This window comes from Festucalex cinctus, chromosome 14 (genome assembly GCF_051991245.1).
Source record: "Festucalex cinctus isolate MCC-2025b chromosome 14, RoL_Fcin_1.0, whole genome shotgun sequence".
Lineage (NCBI taxonomy): Eukaryota > Metazoa > Chordata > Actinopteri > Syngnathiformes > Syngnathidae > Festucalex > Festucalex cinctus.
The window spans coordinates 17,517,074-17,539,317 of NC_135424.1; the positions used below are offsets into that span (position 1 = coordinate 17,517,074).

Sequence of the window (22,244 nt, forward strand, 5' to 3'; positions counted from 1 at the left end):
TGAGAAAACTAAACATCCCATTACATTTCTTTCATTTTGGCTCCAAGTGGATACAACATAAATCTAATTCATACATCTAATAAATCTCTAATACATCTATTTTAAAGCAATAACAGCTTAACACAAATCATTTTGACGACATGCTGTTTTATTATTACGAGACGAGTATTTCTGTGATTGTCGTGCCGACCAACAACACCTCATTTAGTGGTCTATCACAAACAATAGTTCTCGACTACTCAACTCAGTTAAAATAAATAAATATATTCAGACTTTTTTTTTTTTTTTTTGGTGTTTAGCACTGGTACTTCAATAAGTTTAATTTATTAATTTGTTCAGATAGTAGCTATTCAACAGATAATATAAATGGTTCTTCGGTGGGATTTATGCTAGAAAATCATTATAAATCACAAGTTCTCTTTTTCATGATTTAATTAAAAGCATGTGTGTCCAAAACCCAATTTCTGACAAACTTCCCATCAGGAAATCAGTTTCAATTTACATTCAGTAACGCATGACACCTGAAGGGGGAGCCCTGGAGCAAAAATAAAGAATATCCTTACAGTTGCTTAATATGTGCTCCCAAAAGAAAAGTGCATAATCCGAGCTAGAACTGGCAACTGACAACTAGTATACACGTAATCTCCTTAATCGCTCTCTCCTTTTCTCACCTCCCTGTTGAGGCGCCACAAAAGGTCTGTCCGTGCACCGCGGCAATTCTCCAGATCAAGCAAACGAGCCTCGGCATTACAAGTGGAGGATAAAGCTGGCCTGTTTTCCACCTGCTATCACAGCCTGTGCCAGTCAGGTGCTGCTTCAGAGAGGGGAATGTGAGGCTAATCCCCATTGATGCAAAAGCTCCATTGTTTGTCGCTCTTTGCCAACAATACCATTTGGATCCTGGCAAGGCTCCACGTTGGGATGAAGACTGTGACGGGGAAGGCGTGTCTGCATGTTCGGGATGATCCGGGAGCAGCCATGAAATCACATTGCACCAAGTGTGTAAGGGGGTGCCAGATGCTGGGTGCGGCAGCGGTTTGGGTGCCTTTTCAGTCATGGGGCACAGCATGAAAGGCAGCACTATAGAGGAGAGTCTGCTTTTCACAGCGCGGGGTAATTCTGCATGTAAACGGGGCTCTGCATCTGCCCGTTGGGGCTCGGCGACACAAATAAAGCAATCATTTAGGATTGTGATGCGATTCAGTGCACCCAGAATGTGGTTCATTTTCACATGAGGGAATGATGGCGCTGCTCATTATGTCTGAATGTGGCAATGATGCACTCAGCTTTAACTACACTACTCACAATAAGTTGTGACAATTCAGGATGAACCCAAAATGCATACTAACCTTTACTTTCTATGAACTTTTGAATGCACATATCTATGTGTTCAATTTTTTTTTTAGTACTTTTTGCACAACTTACTCTTCTCTAACAAGGGGTTGAATGACAGAATTTGTATTATGGCGTTATACCAAGACAACACAGAACAAACAATGTAGTCCCTCATCCTTGCAAAACCTGAGCCTTATTGAGTTTAGAGTAGATGTGTCACATAATATCATCAGCACGTTGCAATAGAGACATACTGAAAGGCATATTAGTGGACAGACACCCTTTGAAATGTTTGGCTTGTTTCATGGATCAAACACTTAAAAAGCACTGCACTTCCTTGTTAAAGAAATAAGTTGTGCAAAAAAGTACTGCCACATTGTACAATTGGACATTTTCATTCAAAAGTTTGGAGAAGATAAAATTAAGTTTACTTATCAAGGTTTCACCCTAAAGCCTTTGGGTGCTTTTCCTCACATGGTTTCTCTGTGCCCCGTTCTTTTTATGTTGTAGTAAGTATGTTTTAATTTGACAGAACTTTGAAATGCCTTTTTATGTATGAAAAGTGTTGTACAGCATAACTAAAGTTTGATAAGGTTTGATGATATCCGTTTTGTGAGTAGCAGGTTGTCTAAAAGTTGTCGTAAACCCTTAAGTCATGGAACATTGGCTTTATGAATTATATGCATCAGACTCAGTGGAATGTTATAAATGAGCGAGCCAGGGTTTAAACGTCCTTCATAATCTCCCAGCGTGTCCAAAGTGTCACTTTGTCCTTTGAGTGCTCATCAGAAAAGAGAAAGATGGAGTGGGAAGCTTTTGTGATGAGCAGGCCTCATTCTGAATTTTCTTGGAAATGTGTTCTTTTGGAAAAGTCCATGCTAGCTTGCTAGCTAGTTTTTGTTAATCCATGACCTTGTACTGTAATGTCATGGGCTTTGATGCTCTGCCTTTAGCTAAAGCCTGTAGTTTTACTGGTGTTTTATTTTGCCAAATACTGCGAAAAAGGTCAAATAGCAGGCAAAAATCTAAAGAATGGGGAGGTCAGGAAGATGTGATTTGACCTCAAATATGAGCCACAAAAACTTGAAAACTGGCAACTCACAATGAGGTATGAAAGGAAATCAACCCAAAAATTATCTTTATAATTATATGGTTCACTATAGTCTAAACATGACATTCTGATTAATATTGTGTTAGTGGAATGTGAGTTCTACAGCAAAATCCTCCCATTGTATCTATCACAGGGAGCGGCCATTTTGCCACTTATTGACCGGTCGGCGGTTGACTAAAAATGACATCACAGTTGCTCAGGGATCAGGTGATGACCAGTAATAGCTCAGTTTGTGAATGTCACATGACCAAACTGAATAAACAGGGAAGTTGTGATTGGTCGTTAACTAAGCCCTGAGCAATTGTGATGTAATTTTGTCTTGTTCATAGTCGTGTGGGCATATACAACATATTATTGTAGAACAAATTTGGGGGTTGACTTCATGTTCAAGAAAAAATAAATAGGATGAATTGTCATGACTGCCCTGCGATTGGCTGGCAACCAGTCCAGGGTGTACCCTGCCTACTGCCCAAAGCCAGCTGAGATAGGCTCCAGCACCCCCGCGACCTTTGTGAGGAATAAGCGGTCAAGAAAATGGATGGATGAATTGTAATGACTCCATCACTATTTTAAAAATGTACTGTAATCTAAAAATTGAAAATAAATATTCTAGCAGCAGTAGTAATTATTGTCTCAACATAAGAGTGTTCTACAGTTTTGTTTTGTTTTTAACTTGAAGTGACTAAAACCAGATTTAAAAAAGCTATAATCCAGAACAAGCTTCAACCACATGTGTAAGTTTTCAAAAACTGATTTGAGAACACATTAATGCTGTTAAATGAAACCAAATCTTCTCTGAGCAAAGGAAAGAGGTAACATAAGAGCAACAATCTTTTATTAATCCTTCAGGTCAAGAGGCTGCGACAAATGAGAAAAAGCATCCAGGGACTCATCTGATGCTCGGCGACCAAGCGTGTCCATTTATTCAATCAGAAGGACGAATGACTGTCATCAGCTGCTATGGTGAGAAGCGGAAATTATTGATCTAAAAGCTACCGGTAACTGATGCATGTGTCATAGGTAGTTGCAGGGATACACTGACTCGTATTCTAAATGAACATTACAATGAATACATAAATAACAACTTGCATTTTATACCTATTGCATATTCTGTAGCTCAAATGCTTGGGCTGAATTGGGAGTATCAAATATGATTTTGGCTTTTCTTATATGACTTATGAGCTCACATTGCTATTTTTTGAGCAGTGCATTGGCTGGTTTATGGTGAGATATTTGACTTCATTCTTTCTGGGTTCTTCTGTATGGTTGGTTTTGCAGTGATTATAATTAAAACTTCAGTTTTCTGAAACACAACACCTGACAGAACACTAAAATAGGTTAAAATAAAGCCTTCATAAAGTTACCAAGTGCATTTTTATGTGTTTTTACAAGAGTTGTCCTCTTTCCCTCAAATGTACCTTTCAATCCACTGTCAGTGTGACATTAACATACTATAAAAGTTGTAATTGTGTTGTCAAATACTGGTTTAATGTCATCGTGTCACGTGTCAGAGCTGGGTTCATGCACCGTAGTCATCTTAAAAGCTGCTGGAGTGTCATTAAGCCCAAATGGAGGAACAACGAAGGGCGAATAAATGTTCTAACAACTGTAAGATATGCAATTAACACACAAACTTCTGTTTGTGTCCATTGCGGGGGGGCTCCTATCCATCATCCATCAGTAAGAAAATCATGCACCATAAAGAGCCACAGAGTGTCGAGTATTTCCCATAAGTGGGTCAAATGCTGGCCACCATAAAGAATACAAGCTAGGAAGAAACCAGCCCAGCTGTTCATGCTCACACTCATTTGCATGAATAAATCAGGACCACTGTTCTATTATTCTATCCCAGCGAGGCGGCATCCATGGCTGACTGAGAAATGAAATGCCACAGAGACCTGCGATCATCCAGGAGGCAGCGCGACACAAACTAAAAGAACCCAAGAGAAGATTAGCGAGGAGAAATATTGTTCCAAGACTCATATCAAGAGACGTTTTGTCTCAAAGAAGGGGAGGTTTAATCTCCGCTACGACCGGTGGTGCATTAAAAATGGTTTTCAAGATCATTGCAGCTTCAGTGAATAACTTGTAATTTCACTTCTGCTCGATAACATTCTATCAGACACACCCACAATACTCACACACATCTTGTTATTGCTGATATTGCGCTTCGGTACAATGATATGCGCTGCGCTGCCCTAATTACATGGATTGCAGCATCACAGTTCAACGGAGAGAGCTCATTTGCCATCAATACGCTATTAACATTTGATTAGAATATGACCCAATCCTTCATTTAAAGATTGAAAAAAAAAAACCAAGTGAATGCTGAATGCTTAATTGCTTATTTAATTAGAAATGCATGCACAAAGACAAACAGTAACTTACAGTATACTGTTTTGTTCTAAAGTACAGTAGATAAAAGCACAATTAGAACAGTGTTTCCTTCATTGAACAAAGGCACCAATAGTACGTAACAGAAATCTCACGGTTACCGCTAAATGAAAATTCTGAAATAATAATGATTTTGTCTCAATTTACTCCGAAATTTGGCCACCTATAGTATTTGTGACCTTTTCAAGATCAGACGAAATTGGGTGTTCTCAGTGGAGTATTATGGCCGTAAGCCACACTTCACTTGGTATATAGTGCATTGTGCAGTCAACCAACACATTTATTGTGTATGTGAGGCTGGCGGGGCACCAGGTGGACGGTTGTTGTGTGGCAGGTGCGTCGGAATTGAAAAATGTTTTCCATCACTATGCGTTTTGGTTGGATCAGCACGTGTAGACAGGGACTTGTCTCCATGCAACGGTCTTGTAGAAAAGGCCCAGAGGTCCTTCATTGTCAGGGGAAATATGCTCATCCCGATAATTTAGCTGCCAGAAATGCATATGATGTTTTTGTGTGTTCTTTGTTTGCGGTTCCTAACCCCCTCCTGATATATTTATTATGCGAGTCATGTTTTTGAAACTTTTGATTGTATGTCAAAATAGAACTGACATTTTATTATTTTTATTTATTTATTATTATTATTTGTTAAATGAAATTGGATATTAAAAAATTATCATCTGGCCTGATCAACCATTGGTATCTTTTAAAAAATTGTGTTTGATCTAATGGAAGAGCTATTTTACCTCTCATTGTATATTATTAGCATAGATTGGTGAACACAGAAAAAGATATATTTATGAATAATAATTTTCAGACAAATAAGTATAATTACAGCACCCACTAAGGAGCCACAACACACTGGATAGGGATCACTGAATTGGAGTGTAGTTGGGAGCTTCACATATTATAACTCCATCAACCGGAAAACAAAACAAAAAAAAGTCATCAAAATTGATGCAAATGATTCCATTTCTTGACAATGCCAAGATTTAAAGTAGTAGACTGGCTAATATTCTGCACACACTCACAAAAAAATAAAATAAATTAAAAAAAAGTATGCCATGGTGGGAATAATGATAATAATTTGCATATAGATTTAGTCCAAATGTAAAAATGTTTCTGTCCAAAAAGGTTGCTACACCATTCATTTGTGGAATGTGTTTTCATGAGAATCTAGCACATTTACACCCTTAGCTCTATTTTATTAAACATTATTGATCCCCAGCAGTTGTTCTCCACATTGTGCTTCACGCACCATTTCTCCTAAATTAATGATAGCTGTAGAAACAGAAGCTCGGAGGCTCACTCTTACCCAAGTTCCCAGTCATCAAATAAGCATTGTGGAAATCCTTCATTCCCAATCCAACGATGTGGATGAATTCCTCTATGACCTGCATGAGCTCCACCGCTCCGGGATAGATCTGCACGGGACAACAAATTATTAAATAAATCAGAGAGAAAGCACCTCGTTTTCCACTCTGCTGCTCTGAGTTCACACACGCTGAGTCTGTCTGTGGGGAAACAATGTGGGGAATAAAGTCAAAACAAATTCAAATAAAAACGGGTTGAGAAATAACCCTGTGGTTAATGCTTAGTGAAGCAGATGACTGTGCCCCAGTCTAGTGCTAGCATTTTAACATTCTAATTGTATGTATAGAATTTTTTAAATTACATTGAATTTATTCAGACAGACGGCATTATGATCGACACGAAGTAAAAAAAAACAAACAAACATTATACATGCAAATAATTATTAGAATTATGCAAATATATGTACTTTTAATATGTCACTGTTTTTTTTTTTGATAAGAGACAAAAGAGGTTTTAAAAGTCATAAAAGTTGAAAAAATTTCCCCACCTTTATTAATTGTATTGAATTTATCCAGACAGTATTATGATCGCTACAAAAACACCAATAAAACATTACACATGGATATAATTAATAAAATAATGCAAATACATGTACTTATACGTCACTATTTATTTTTTTTTAAGATAAGATACAAAAGAGGTTTTAAAAGTCATTTTTTAAAATGCACATTGCATTATTTGGATTTGCATATATTTGTGTAAAAAAAGTATTGCAAAGTTGAACAATGTAAAGGAACAGATTCTAAATAAAAACACATTTTCAAATAATAATCACGTTTCAGTTTAGAACTTGGTTCGTGTCAACTCCATCAGACAATTTAAAAGTGTAAAATTTTAAGTCAAAGATGTATTCGTTGCTTTTATATGTCATAAAATACAGTATAAAAATTTGTGTTGTGATATCACACGATTCTGAAAACCCAAATTTCTAAAAGTCTGAATGTTCATGATTTCTTTTTAATTTTAGTATGATTTTAATTTAGTAAAAAAAACTTTTTCTTAAATAAATTTCATATAAAAGGGTAGATCAAATAGTTCATTACATTAACTACATACATTGCAGAAAGAATACATTCATTTATTAAAAAATAAATGAATAAATAAATAAATACATCTGACAGAGTTGACAACAAACTTACTGTGTCTGCATCACTTATTAAAAAACATAGGTGCCAATAGATAAACTATGAAGAGCTAACTAGTCCCTGTCTTATAATATATATATATATATATATATATATATATATATACACAACACAATCAAATAAAAAATAGATAGTTGATGTGGTTCTTTTTGGTCAGCACCACAGACAGCGCCACAAGCGATTTCCTCCAGGTCAATAAATCAAAAGGGCCGGCAATCCCATAACTGCCCTCGAGACAAGCTTTGCCAAGGGACCCCGCCATCCCAACTCCCCCAGTGATGTTGTGTATAATGATACTTGACAATATTCCCAAAGCGTCAACTTTAAACAAATAGCTTTTCCTCTAACAAATGTGAGAGCATAAAATGAGGCTCTCAAGCAATTAAAAAAGGCCTTTAAGTGGCATTTAGCAATTAGCACCTCACTCTGAGTTTATATTGGGCAAGCACCTGAGGCAGAGCTCCCCGTCGTCTGCGTCACATGTGTGCGTGTGCGTGTATGAGATGCCGCAAGTGGATCAAGTTAAGATCCTCTAACGCACTAGAGTCAAATCAGTAGCGGGGGCTGGGTTGGGGAGGGCGTGGTAAAAAGAAAAGCACATTGCATCGCTCCTTCCGGCATGTTTGACGCACAGCGAAGTCATACGTATTCCACTAGTCTCCATGGCAACTGTAAAGATGTGAAGGCAGCGCAGGGAAATGGCTGCAATGGAGTATCTTTAGACAAAGCTCTTGCTTCCCTCGCCATGGTAACAGTGACAGGAGGTGAATATATAGCGATCCTGCACACAGCCAAGTCTACAGCCAGTAAAACCTCACAGTGAGGTGCTTTATGAGAGATTTTTTTTTTTTTTAAAGCATCCTCAATGCACAGCGTGTGGGCGCTGTGCTAACGGAGTGACATGCACTCATTAAGGCAACACAAGCCAGCAAGTGTGAAAAAATGATAACTGTGAAGTCCCGGCATTGTCTGTCGAGAGCAGAATCGAGTGCGAACGTCAACTTGGCGGGAATTGAAGCACCGACTCCTTTTTTTTCCCCGCATTTCCTCGAATCTGTTCCTCACTTTCTCGGATCCATTTTGCTTCAGTGAGTTTCAGTGACAGAACCAAGCAAATTACGGGCCCTGTCAAACTACAGCTGCCATGAATAGATACTTAAATGCAGTCTATACGGGCAGCTGGGACCAGCTGTCAACAGCAAAGTGATCTAACTGGATTTTCGTTTGTGTCAGTGGAAGTGTTACCTAATTCAGGTGGATCTGGCAGCGGCATCAGAGCAGATGCCCTCTCCAGACTTGCAGCTATCACAGATGGCATCTTTTGTCTCGGTTGTGTGTGTTTTTCGGGGGGTTTCATCTCAGACACAAACCGCCATATTACGGAGATGACATCTCCCAAAGCTCTGACATGGGCGCAACAGAAGATGTAGCCGGCAGCTATAATACCGCAGAGATTGTTGGTATTTTTAAAAGGAAGTTCAAGACACAAATTTTTAGCAAGGTTATTTTAGTCGACAAAAAATAACGAAATAACTAAAAATAAAATTCAAAAAACATTTTCGCTCACGAAATAAAAGCAAAAATGCTTTTTAAAAAAACTAAAACAAACGTAAACTACATTTTACGTTTGCAAAACTGTAATTATAGAGAATATGTCCTTCATTTTAGTATTTGGTAACTAATTCATAAGCCTTTGGTGTTTATTTTAAATGTTATTTTAAGTATATTTATTTCAAATTAACCGCACGTTTGAAAATGTGTCACAACGGAAGTGACGGCATCTAGCAGCAGCCAATAGAAAAGCACCTTCAGATGACGTGGCTCCTTTGGCATCCTTGACTTTTGGCTCCAATGCCTCAGCTCGCCTGCTTTTTCATTTAACTCGGCCAAACTGCAACACTTGGTAATATTTTTTTTAATTAAATAGTGCACACAACTAATACATTTTTAAAACGAAAATTAATATTGAAACCAATAAAACTAAGCCGTTTTTTTAAATAACTGAAAACTAATTTAAAAAATGCCCTGCCTTTGAAAAATCATCAAAACTAAAATAAATAAATAAATAAATAAATAAATAAATAATAACAACTGCAAAACAAAATAAAAACTACCTTAAATGAAAATTACAAAACTATAATAACCCTGCTTTTAATTTAAGTGACCTCATTTACTTTTTTTTTTTTTTTTTTTTATTAATCTCACTGTCTTTTAATTTTTATCTCCCTTTATTATATTCTCTTTTAGCTTTGCTTTTAGCCCTTTATGTTGCTGTCTTTTAGCTCTTTTCAATCTGGGCTTTGGGTCTCTGGGATGGCAGCACTCCCTGTGGCCCTCCTCTGTATGGATGAGCACCCATGAGCTGCTTTTCCTCACATGGTTCTTCTGTGCCCCGCCATGTCTTTTTACAAGGTTGTGTGTGTGTGTCTGAGTGTGGTTGTGATCAAGGGAGATGTTGACGGCAGGTTTGGGGTTTTCTTTTTATATTGTACTATGGATGTTTTAATTAGCACTTCAAATGGCATTTTTATGTATGAAAAGTGTGCTATAAATAAAGTGTAATTTGTTATTCATGATAAAAAGCGTTGCAAGAGTTTTAAACCACAGCAGATTACTGCAGTACTGCATCCTGTAATAATAAGTGATTTCCCCCCCAAACTGCACATTTTTCCATCTTGATCGAGCGAGACCCACAACGTGGAAGACTGACTTTTAGCTGCTGCACTATAATCAATAAAACATTTAAAGCCTGAAGTGCAACAGAGTGCTATAAATTCAACTTAAGTAATGGTCTAATCACACTAATTGCCATGATTTGTATCTGCTATGTGGAACAATGTGCAGAATAGAAGGAGCCTGCAGTGCTTTTTATGGCTGGGCACGTCTGTGTGGCGCTGCTGCTGCCACCAAGTGGCGATCTGCGGAAGTAGCCTTCAAAACGAGGCCACATGCGCTATGAGGACACCTGCTAAATGACCCCTGTGATGCAGAGCGTTATCTAAGCACAAACCTGACTTTTATTTAAGTCCATGGATGGCATGGCACAACAGTGCGTGAGTTTTTAAGTGCACAACACTCATGCGGACGTGAATTATTCACTGCGACATGCCTACCTTCTGTGCATCCTCCCATTTCTCCTTGTTATCCTCCTCCAAGAGATTGCTGATGATTTGAAAGAAATTCTGCGGAGATATAATGACAGAAAGCATGATTAACCCCCATCACACTCCTTTACCCACGGCTGCTGACACCATTCAAATGAGCAGCGCCTTCCGGGGTCATACAGTAAGTCTGTGAGATCGGGGCAACAAAATGCAAAGTCTCCTGCAGCTTGCAGCAAAATATTGAACGCTGGAGGAAATAAGCACAAGCTGCAACCATGGGTGGGGAAAAAAAAAACAGATGAAAGGGAATGTTTGAGCAGCTGGGTGCATTGTCTTGTTCAGCGGGAGAGAGGCGGGAATGCTTGGGGTGCATGCCTGCAGTCGTAATAGGACCTCGGTCTGATCCTTAGTCTTGTTATTTCGTCTGGTCCACAGTGTGCCTGAGGGAGTGTCGCTCTCTCTCTCTCCCTCCCTTCCTTCCTCTCTCGCTCTCTATCTCTTGACACAGGCTATCTTGTTTTCTACTTGAATGCTTATGCTCCCTCTGGTGGTAATGTGCCCACTTTAACACTGCATTAGTGCAGAGACGCGTCGAGGGGGGTGAGGTGAGGGTGGGGGCCTGCTGGCTATCTGACTGCTCTGCTGACACCCCAAAGAGCTCCGGTAATAACCGCGGACACAATGCTTTTCTCATCTCGCACATTTTTTTATGGTGCAAAAATGGCTGGATGGGCTCAAGGTCGCCCGTCCACGGTCGACGACAAATTCCCGTAGAATATTAGCTGCATTCATGGAGGCGACATGTGATCAGTGAGGTTTGAACATCACGGGCATTTCTATTACTCGTTCATTTTTCACATGCCTTGAAAATTGCCAACAAATGTCTTTTAAAAGACACCAACTTTTTTTCATGTGCTTACTATCACATATCTTCCCGTATTATCTTTCTGGAAAACAAAATGTACTATATGTCAATATCATGTATAACAATGGCCATCAATTGCATGGACGTAATATGTTGTTTTTTCTTAGCAGTGACAAAGTGTACAAACTAATAAATGATTTTTTCAATGTAATTATTTTTCATGTTTTAATTAATTATATATTTATTAATTGAGAGCTAAATAGAATTACGCCCTCATTTGCTTGATTTAAAACAGCTTTGTGTCGGCCATCCAAACAAATGGATCCTTTGCTATTGCGTAAATTTGCCATAAAATTACGCATTGGGCGATATGGCCAAAACATAAAATCTTAATTTTTTTTTCAGTCATTCTGGACAAATACGATTTTAATCAAATATTCAGACATGAACTGATTTTAAATCAATTTTAATTTAAATGTAACATCATGGATTGTGCAAAAAAAATATCCATAGCTTGTGCATAACTTGCTTAAATGCCACAATTAAGTTAGTAAATATATTAAACACATCTTATAAACCACCCGTCCAGCATTCCGCACACATTAACGTTTGGATATAACAGAATTTAAGAGCAGCTTTGAATAATCCAGTAGAAGAGTGTATTTATACGCACGTCCGTTTCACAATTTATCTAATTTTCAAATTTTTTCAAATTGCCAATTTGTTTTAGAGGTATATAGTAGATATAACGATTTCATAACCAGGGCTTGTGATAGGCCTATAAAAAATGAGACCAGTAGAAATTATTCAGTAAAAATCCACCATTATATTACCTATAACCTCCACAACCCAATTGGGAAAAAAAATATATCTTTTAGAGAGGGGAAGTTTAAAAAAAAAGAAGAAAGAAATAAAAAAAATGAGTTAATGTGGCCTCTCACTCGGGAGGTGGCTATGTTCAGAATTAACCGAGCACATTCAAAATTATGTTAAATCCGAGTCAGCACACTGCTGCCACCATTTCAAGTACCTCTGATTAACCCCAAATAAAGTTCAGCCGTTGTGGGAGAGACTTCCTAATAATTTTGTTGTCACATCTTACAGCACAAGCCATGGCCCGCAGAGAGCTTCCACAGCATCAGAGGGATTTCATTGCTCAAAAGTATCAGCCAGGAGAAGAGTAAGAAAGAATTTCCGAGGAATTAAGAACACACTGCAGACAGTCATCATCAAAAGAAAATTTTGCACAACCTTGACATTACCAAGAACTAGACGTCCCTCGAAAATTGATGATAAAAGGATAATAAACTGGAAGTACTGTACTGTACAGTTGAGTACATGTGACAACAACAAATTCACATCTTCATATGTCGAGGCTATGGGACAGGGTACCAAGACTGAAGGATTATCTTCAAAGACAACATCCAAGCCAGGCTAGATTTTGCAAACACATTTGAAATTTCCAAAAAACACATGGAAAATGTGTTATGGACCTAATGTTGAACCTTTAGGCCGTAATTCCAAAATAACGCTGGCAGCATCATGCTTTGGAGCAATTTTACTTGAGATGGCACTAGTATGGAGTGAATTATGAACAGTTCTATCTAACATCTGTGGGGTGTACACAGGAGATGTCCTTGCAATCTGACAGATTGGGAGCATTTTTGCAAAGAAGAGTGGGAAAATACTGCAACATAGATGATAGACTGCAGCCAAAAAAGGCTGAGTGCTGTAATAAAAGTCAACAGTGCTGCAACAAAGTATTAGTTTGAGGGTTTGTGTATTTATGCATCCAGGTCATTGTATATTTAAAAAAAATCCCTTAAAAGTTTTTAATTGATCATTTCCCCCCCTATCCTCAACAGAGGAGACGTGATTTTCTCGAAAATCAAATCAACAAACATTTAATTGCCGCCCATCGACTTCTGTTTCAGTAAACAGGGCGAGCAGACAGTGAGTAAATCACATGCGTATGCCGGAGTGAGCAGCGATCCTGAGGCCCGACAAGGGTGTCTTTGAAAGTGACACAGCTCCGAGGACATAAATTATCTTATTGAAGATGGAGGTGGAGCTTTCGCTATAATCTCCATCATTGACATAAAGAGGATCAGGACTGCAGTCAAGCCCAACATGATGAGATGAAACAGCTTAGGCTGTGGAGGAGACTTCTTAATACAATGGAGCCACAAGCTTGTTTGTCAGCCATTGTGCTGCCTCAGACATTTCTCTAATATATGACAGCGTTGGCTGGGAGAAGATCACTATCTGTTTTTTAGTCCCACATAACACCACTAGCTTTCTTGTATTAATTAGCTTTTCAACAGCAGTCATTTTGCCATCATGAAATACGAGCGGGATTAGACTGGAAAGAAGTTTGTAGAAGAGCATGAGGCATGGGCATAATACAATTAATTGTGAGGAATTGTAATTGTTTCAGCAGAGGCGCTGCAAAAAAAATCAATAAATAAAATACCTGCACATCATCAGAAGACGGCTCATAGCTGGCCCTTTTGAAGGTTTCGGTCACATTGCGGAGGATCTCCACAGAAGACAGCAGGTCGCCGGCGTAGAAGTTTTTCCTCTGCGTGAGGTCCAGAAGGTTTTTGGTCACCTGGGACATCCCATCCCCCGCCAGCATCCTTTGTCCCTTTGCGAGGTGGCCCTGGACCTCCAAAAACAGGAGAGGACAGAACTTGGGGCATCGGCGTCCTTCATATTTTCAACAGACAGCTTCACTTTGGAGGAAATGGAGTGCATGAAACATGAAAAGAAAGCTTATTTTCTCAGAGACCCTTTATGTGACACTTAATATTTGAGCCGGACTCGATTGCATTGTGCCTCACAGATGACTGAAATGAGCCGATGTGAATAAAAGGTGTTAACTGGAGCAGAAGATACACGTTTAGACAGAAATTTCACATTAATTTACTGGGGAAAAGCCGTATTAAAAGTATCGATTCATGGGTTTTATGAATCAATATATGGCTAGAAAGGAATATCAATATGATATCGATATATCAATATTTTTAATAGTGCTGTCAAAGTTATAGTGTTAACTAATTAATTAATCACAAAAAAAGTATTGCATTAATCATTGTATTACCACAGATTAATCACACTATTAATTTTGACCGCAGATGATCCTTTTTAGCCAACAGCGGATGGTTACATTAAAGGTAGCTGTTGGAGTTTGAGCAATAAACATAACTACATGCATTAAAGTAAAGCATTTAATACATTTTTACATATGCCGTAGGTCATTTTTTCCCCATTTTAAATTATGCAAATAATTAATTGATTAGATAAAGCAGGATGAGCGTGTGAAGTGGATATCAATTTTTGAAGATGTCCTCATAACATTAAATGTCGAAAAAATTAACACATAACAGGTGCGCTTCAAATTTAGCGGGCAAAATATGTTGGGAAAAAAAGCCTTTTTAAGTCAGTGATTAATCATGATTAATCAAAATACTAAGATGTGATTAATCTGATTAAAAAAATTAATCGTTTGACAGCTCTAATTTTTAACCAAGCCCTAGTAACAACATTCTGTATGCTTTGTGACTGGTAAGGTTTTAAACAATTACGTTGATAATTTGCATTGAGAAATATAGTGAAGTCTTTGCAAGATACCTTTACAAAAGTCAAGGCTGCATGCAAAATCATAATCAAAATGTGCAAAAAACAAACAAAAAAACAACAACCATGTTAAAATACAAAAACTAATACATAAAACATTTACCAGGAAATAACAGTAAAGTGTTTGAATGACTGATTTGTATCTGCAGTAGTGCTGTCGAAGGTAAAGCAATAACTATTTAATAAATCACAAAAAAATATTGCATTAATGCAGATTAATCACACTATTAATTTTGACCACAGATTATCCTTTATCTTGACAACGGATGGTAAGTTGTGTTTGAGCAATAAACATAACTACATGCATTCTAAAGTAAAGCATTTAATAAATATTTGTGTATGACATTCAGTATATTTGTTCATGTCAAACGACTGTGGTCATTTTTTTTTTTCATTTTAAATTAAGCAAGTTGCAAACTGATTAGAAAAAGAGGAGGAGAGTGTGCAGTGGATCAAAATATGTTGATGACGTCCTCATTAACTCATTCACTGCCTTTGACAAGTATACTTGTCAATTGTATTTTTTAGAGCGGTGCTAAATGGGGGCGAATCTGAGCATGCTCCACTGTAAATATCAAACTTGGAAACAACTTTACTGATGCCCAACCACCGGTAGATGACATCATTGCCCCATTTTATAGGAAATAAACACAGTTTCAGAGTCCATGGGAGAAATGGCTGTATTTTGGCAAACCTACATTTTTCTGCTGTCAATTATAAAAGAACGGGACGGGACAAAAAGTAGGGAGTCTATTCTGTTATTTGGTAGATTCGGTTTATATATAATTATTGAATGTAATATCACGTGAGTATTGGAAATGTAAAAATTTTCTATAATGACTGGCAGTGAATGAGTTAAATGTCGAAAGAATTAACACGTAACAGGTGCTCTTCAAATTTGATGGGTAAAAAATGTTGAGAGAAAAAAGCCTTTTTAATTAATTAAGCGAACAATCATGATTAATTAAAAGTTTAAAGTGTGATTAATCTGATTTAAAAAAAATGTAATCGTTTGGCAGCTCTAATCTAAACCTTAGCGGAATTTAACCTTAAGTGCTTCTCAATTATTTTTTGTCACGCCCCCTTCTAGGAAGAATAAATATTTCACTCCCACCACCCCCAAATTCTCTCCCATGACTATAAATAGTCTCATTTGTCTATAAAATTGTTCTGCTTGTGCACTCTCTGACAATGACAGCACCACTGCCACCTACTGTAGTGGATGTGCAATTACACTTTATTCTAGTGGGACAAAAAATAGTTCCCTGGGGCTCACCCCCCAGTTTGAAAAGAACAAACAAATTTGGCCAGGTGATAGACAATTTAGTGTTTCAGTGTATATTTCCCCAGAGGATTTGAAATGAAAATGCAATTCAGTTAAAAAAAAAAAAAAAAAAAAAAAGTTACAAAGGAGGCATAAAAGCTTACATTTGTTTGGCTGTAATTTTGTTCCATCAGACTGTGATCTACCGGAGACTGTTTTTGCCAAAAAAATTAAAACGATTTCACATAAAACACGAGGCATCGTAATTTAAAAGTGGGCATGTTTTTGAATGACTTGTGAAAGGTATTTTTAATTAATGGATTGAAGCGACGAAGCCGTAACTCCTTTGAAATTCTGGCACAATCTAATGTTTCTGTAGCGAAATGCGGCATCCCAGTGCAACATGTCCTCCAAGTTTGGATGACTTGACACTGTTTTAGAGACAATTTGTTCTTGGGTCCAACGTAATTGTAGTTCAGCTATTTACATCTAGTTGATTTGAGTCCAATACACCAAGAAAACACGAGGGATGTGTGAGAAAATGAAGACAATTTATTACTGAAGGATAGATGGCTTTCCCACTCTATTGAAAGAGCTATGTTTGGCCACGGTGCAATGAGAAAGGATGATTGAGGGGAGAAAGTGCTGTGGGGGGGGAGTACATTTTGATGTATTGGGAACAGAGGATGTGGGAGGGAGCTGACTTTGCACCTACTGATTGCTGCAAGTATCTGAATTCATTTGTTATGCATCGCGCATAGCTGGGCTGCTCCCAGAAGGCCATGCCACGGTGATCCAAAGAGCAGCGTCGACTGGTCGTGCCTGTGAGACGGAGGGAGGGGGGGAAGGCGACAGATTTGGAGAGGAGGAGATAAGAAGGGAGATGAGGATGCGGGCGCGGGGAGTTTAGGGTTGGGATTAAGACCAAAGGAGGGTTGAATGACAGGAGGGTGCAGCGATGTCGGGGAGTTGGGAACGGGAAATGAAGGGAAAAGAAGAAAAGAGGACAGACATATTAGTTCTTTTCATGAGATATTTAACAATCCCCTTTTGTCCAGTTCTGCAGCTCATCACTCACTATCAAAATTTGATGCCGCGTATTCAATTATGCAGTGCATGTGAGAGTGCTTTTTAAATGTATTAGCAGTAAAACCGGAGTCCCGTGACTTGTAATATATGCATCACGTCTCGTGTTATTAGTGCAACATGCAAACTCAAGATTGGTTTATTCAAGCATGCGGCACTGCCGCCGTGGTGGCTGTCAGGCAATGGAACAGCGATCCAGAAATAGCAGAACCACCCAATATCCACCCACACGGCCGCGCGCATCCTACATAGACGGTCCAACATCACACCTTCCCAGCTGTCGACCTGCCGGAGTGCACTTCACAGATCGCCCGGCCGCTCGACATCCCGAGGAAAACTCCCACGGTAACAAAACATTTCCCTTGGCGTCCCTACCGCGCTTAAACCTTCGCTGTTGCTTGTTCTCGCGTTTTCCACATGCCAACACACACACACGCACACACACGCACAAGGAAAGAGGCCACAAAGCCACCGCTCTGATACGCCCACCTTCTCGGCAGCCATCTTATCGTCTCACACATATTCCGGCTGTACAAAAACGTCGCCCTCTACAAAACAGAGAGAAGACTTTGGATCGGTTCTGCTCACTAACTCCAACCACAATGACGACCGCATTTCAGCACCACACCACAAACATGCCCCAACCCACAAATTACACAAACTTCATTAGATATAGTTGCACATAATTGTACTTAGTGTCATGATCAGTGAGTATTTTTTTTAATTATTATGATTATTTCATATTACTTTAGCATTATGAAATTATAAAATCCATTCTGTTACTGTAAAACAAAGTTGTTTTTTTGTTTTTTTTGGGCCGCCTGATGACCCCTGTCTGTTTTGATGCCAGGGTAATGGGAATTCAGATTGGGGGGATAAAAGTTGCAATGAAATTTCTGAATATCTTCTATTGCAAACAAAAAACAATAATGTTGGGGTTGGGGGGATCGTCCAAGGAGCTCAACAATAAAAACACCACCAAAAAGTCATATATGAAGTTGAAGTTTGAAGTATATATTCTGAGCAAAAAAAAAAAAAAAGTGCAACATGAATTCACATGTATAACGGAACATACAGTGTTCCACAGAGTTCAATTCTGGGGCCTCTGCTCTTTTCATTGTATCTGCTGTCCCTGGGTTCAAGCTTAAGAAAATATAATAATCTATCTAACTGCAGGATTTGCAATGTCAAGTTGAGCATTGTCAAATTTCTTGACAATAATATGTTATATGTGACCTCATTAGTCCAAACATGTCATTCTGATTAATATCATGTTTGTGTAATATCAGTTAAGCAGCCAAATCCAGCTGTTTTTATCCATTTGATGAGGCGGCCATTTTGCCATCGACTGAAGATGACATCACAGTTGCTCAGGGCTCAGGCAATGACCAATCACAGCTCACCTGTTTTCAGAAGCTGAGCTGTGATTGGTTGAGACTAGGGATGTAACAATAAGGGCAATATCGTGATATCCTGATATTAAAACTGCCACAATATCGTCGTCGTCATATTCACAATATTTAAATGCAACACATCTGTTAAAAAAGTCAGGTTGATTTCCATTTGTGCAGTTCTAGCACCCTCTAGTGGCTATGTTATTAGTGCAATTTAATTTTCATTAGGGACGTTTTGGCCTTCTATGTTTAAAATATACGCTAATTGTCAGATGAAGGGGAACCTAATTTGCTTGTGAAGCGATCAATGTGTGCTTGCATTAGCAAATAAGTGCCTTAATATTGTTATTAGAGATTGTAGGTGGTTTATATGCATTGCTGTTATGCACAAAAGCACAATATTGTGCTTTTTTTTTCTCTTTTTTTTTTACAATATTGTGGCCTTTTTTAACTATCACCAGCCCCCTCACATTATCGTGGTACTTATCGTATCGTGACCTTCATATCGTGATAATATCGTATCGTGATGTTTGGATATCGTTACATCCCTAGTTGAGACCTGAGCAACATTGATGTCATCTTCAGTCAACAGCTTTAAGCTGCATGGAGATGAGGAATATAAGAACACAACGCTTTATGAATTTATGGTGAAGAGAGCCAGATTCGATATATATTAATGATGCAGAACTGGTGAAATTAATACAGCCTTGTGTTACATAACTACTTTTTTTTTGGTAGCTGCAGGTACATAAGAGCTTTTTGGTGCATTAACCTGTGAAGAGTTTAATAGCTTGAAGTTATGTTGCTGTAATTGCTCTCTCCTTTAGATGAGTGACATCAGACTTAATTGATAATTCAAGCAGCAGATAGGGACAGAAATTGATACAAATGGAAGCCTTTTGACCTGTGCTTTGGAGCACAATCATCTAAAAGTATGCATGACAAAATAAATTATGAACATGTCACAAAAAATAAATTACATTATGTAAATGAGCCCACCGTACGCATGTGCACTGACACCAATGTAATTCTAAAACACTCAGTTGATCAAATTTGAGGGAACTGTTCGTAGTGGTTCAGATAGTCAGCTTTGATTGGCTCCAGCCCGCCTGTTATTAGAATTACATTTCTTGGCCAAGCGGGTAAAACACAGAGTTTGTCTTCACAGTCAAAACGTTTCTGAGAAACATGAAAAACAACAATGACTAACAGAAGGACAGAACAGGAAGCCTGGCGGTTCGCTAATTAGCGTCCTGACTTTCTTAGAAAAAAAAAATAAAAAATAAAACATGAGTAAGGAGAGACCTTGCCCTTTTTATTTTGAAAAAAAAAATGCCCCAAACTCCCCTTCTGTATCTCCAACTGCATTTTATCAGTCCTTAGGTGCCAGTCAATGTCAAGGGTAGGAGGGAGCCTTCCGAGCATTCTCGGTACACTGATTGGAACCTTTTCTAAAAAGATTTATATCAAATGTCAAGGCGCTCTGGAGGCATCACAGTCAGCGACAAATGACGAAATCAGCTGCCAAAAGAAGACTCCCCCCATCCTGCTAGATGCCATTCATTGATCAGCTAATCATCTCTGAAACCATGCTGCCAAAAGTGCCGTACAATCTCTTGGAGACAAAGTGTGCTCACATCTCATGGTGTCATTAGGACAAAAAAAAAAAAAAAACTCTACTGGACCGAGATGCACTGATTCAGCAACGCTGAACAGGACGATGCTGTTCTAATCAAGTGCTTTAAGTGATGTTAATGCGCATCACAGTGTTTTGACATTGTCACACACAGTAAAAAAAAAATGTTCATCTTCAGCTCCATCTGCTGGATTAAATTTTTCATTTCCCCATTTGTTACCAATGCAAGTGGATTGTAACTGTAAAAAAGTTCAAATGCAAATGTTGGGGGTCGGGGTGTGTTCGGGGGTTTGGGGGCCAGGGGTGGCGGGGCCTGGGTCGTGGCGGGTGGCGGGTTTGGGTGGGGTAAGGGGGGGTCGTGGGGGGATGGGGGCTGGGGACCGGTGGGGCGCTGTGGGGGCCCGCCGGGCCTCGTTCTGCGGCCTTGGGCTCGGGGGTGTGGGCCGGGGCTGGGGCGGGGGTGTTCCGGGCGTCTGGGTCGGTGTCCGCTCGGGTGGCTTGGGGGTGGCCTTTGTGCTGCCTCGGCCTGGGGATTCTGGGGGGGTTTGGGGGGGGTGCTCGCTTTGCTGGACCGCGGTTGACGGCTTCTTTCTTTGGTGGTGGTCCTTATGCATGCCAGATCCATCGCACCAGCATCTACTGAAACTCAAACAGAATTTGCCTCTCCCTCCCACAGCCCCTTGAATCAGTGGGTGCTGGTGTCTGTGGATCTCACTTTGCTTTATCTATCCTTCCCTCCTTCCTATCTTTAGTTTTTCCTCTGGTCACTTGAGATCTCAATTTATTGGAAGTTTGAGGTTTCTGGGGTTGGCATAAGACTCTGGTTTTGTAACCACGCAGGAGGGGTTTGGTTGGTGCTGGATTTCACTTTGATGGATTGGATGTACTGGCTTCTATGGATCTCACTCTGCCTCATCGATCCTTCCCTCCTTCCTCTCTTTAGTTTTTCTTCTGGTCTCTTGAGATCTCGCTAATTTGTTGGAATTTAGAGGCTTCCGGGGTTGCCGTAAGACTTTGATTTTGTAACCATGGGGAAGGCAGGAAGTGTTTGGTCGGTGCTGGATTTCACTTTGATTTATCTTTCTTTTCTCTTTATTTTTTCTGACCTTTTCTCTGGTCTCCTGACCATTTGAACCTCACGACTCTGGCAAGATTCTGAAGTACCTAGTTAAGGCGAAGGGTAATGGGATATTTACAAGGTTTTAGGTGAATTAATGAGTATAAATTTATACGTATTTGCACGCACACGCACGCACGCGCACGCACGCACGCAAACGCACACACGCAAACGCACGCAAACGCACACACACACAAAAAAAAAAAAAAGAGCAATGATGATAAGACGTTGAATCGGTAAGACTACCGAATGAACAATTCTGAGCTCTTTAAAAAAAAAAAAAAAGTTCAAATGCAGTTTTCAACCTCTACATAATGTGTTGGTACGCCGTCATAGTTTTGCATAATCTTGCCAATTAATAGTGTCAAATTAAACGTTGGTTTGTCCATTAAGGCCTTCAGATGTGGAAGGGGGAAGCTTATTTTTCCACCAAGTACGTTTTTGGATATTTTAAGTTGGTTGTTTTTCTTGTTTTAAGAGGAAATGGGCCGAGGAAAAACGTATTGTTGCATTTTGGTCTAGATCCAAATACAGTTGCAGATTGAGGAATTTATATTAGTTTTCTTTCACATTCACAGTCTACGCAGCGTTGTGCTGCCAGTTGGGAGTGAACATTTTTGACTGGCAAATACGTTTGTAACGTACTTAGAAATATGATTATGGTACACATACTTGCATATTGAACTCATTGTAAGCTAAATGCTTAAAGCTTTACATTTTTTCCTATAATGCCACACGGTATTGACTTTAAGTTTAAAAAATGCTATTAATTATAAATTGTGA

General features: G+C 39.0%; 1 protein-coding gene across 9 annotated transcripts in view; it reads right to left on the bottom strand.

The window, feature by feature from the left end:
• adgrb3 (adhesion G protein-coupled receptor B3) overlaps positions 1 to 22,244 on the bottom strand; it is a 138,698-nt gene that overhangs the window by 43,981 nt on the left and 72,473 nt on the right. For 7 of the 9 annotated variants that reach the window (XM_077494671.1, XM_077494669.1, XM_077494674.1 and 4 more), the window contains 4 exons: positions 16,944 to 17,050; positions 13,799 to 14,002; positions 10,470 to 10,538; positions 6,153 to 6,261 (listed from right to left, as the gene is read on the bottom strand). In XM_077494671.1, the coding sequence (XP_077350797.1) occupies positions 6,153 to 6,261; positions 10,470 to 10,538; positions 13,799 to 14,002; positions 16,944 to 17,050 (489 nt within the window). The remainder of the gene's footprint in view (positions 1 to 6,152; positions 6,262 to 10,469; positions 10,539 to 13,798; positions 14,003 to 16,943; positions 17,051 to 22,244) is intronic. The other 2 variants (XM_077494668.1, XM_077494666.1) reach the window with 1 other exon arrangement.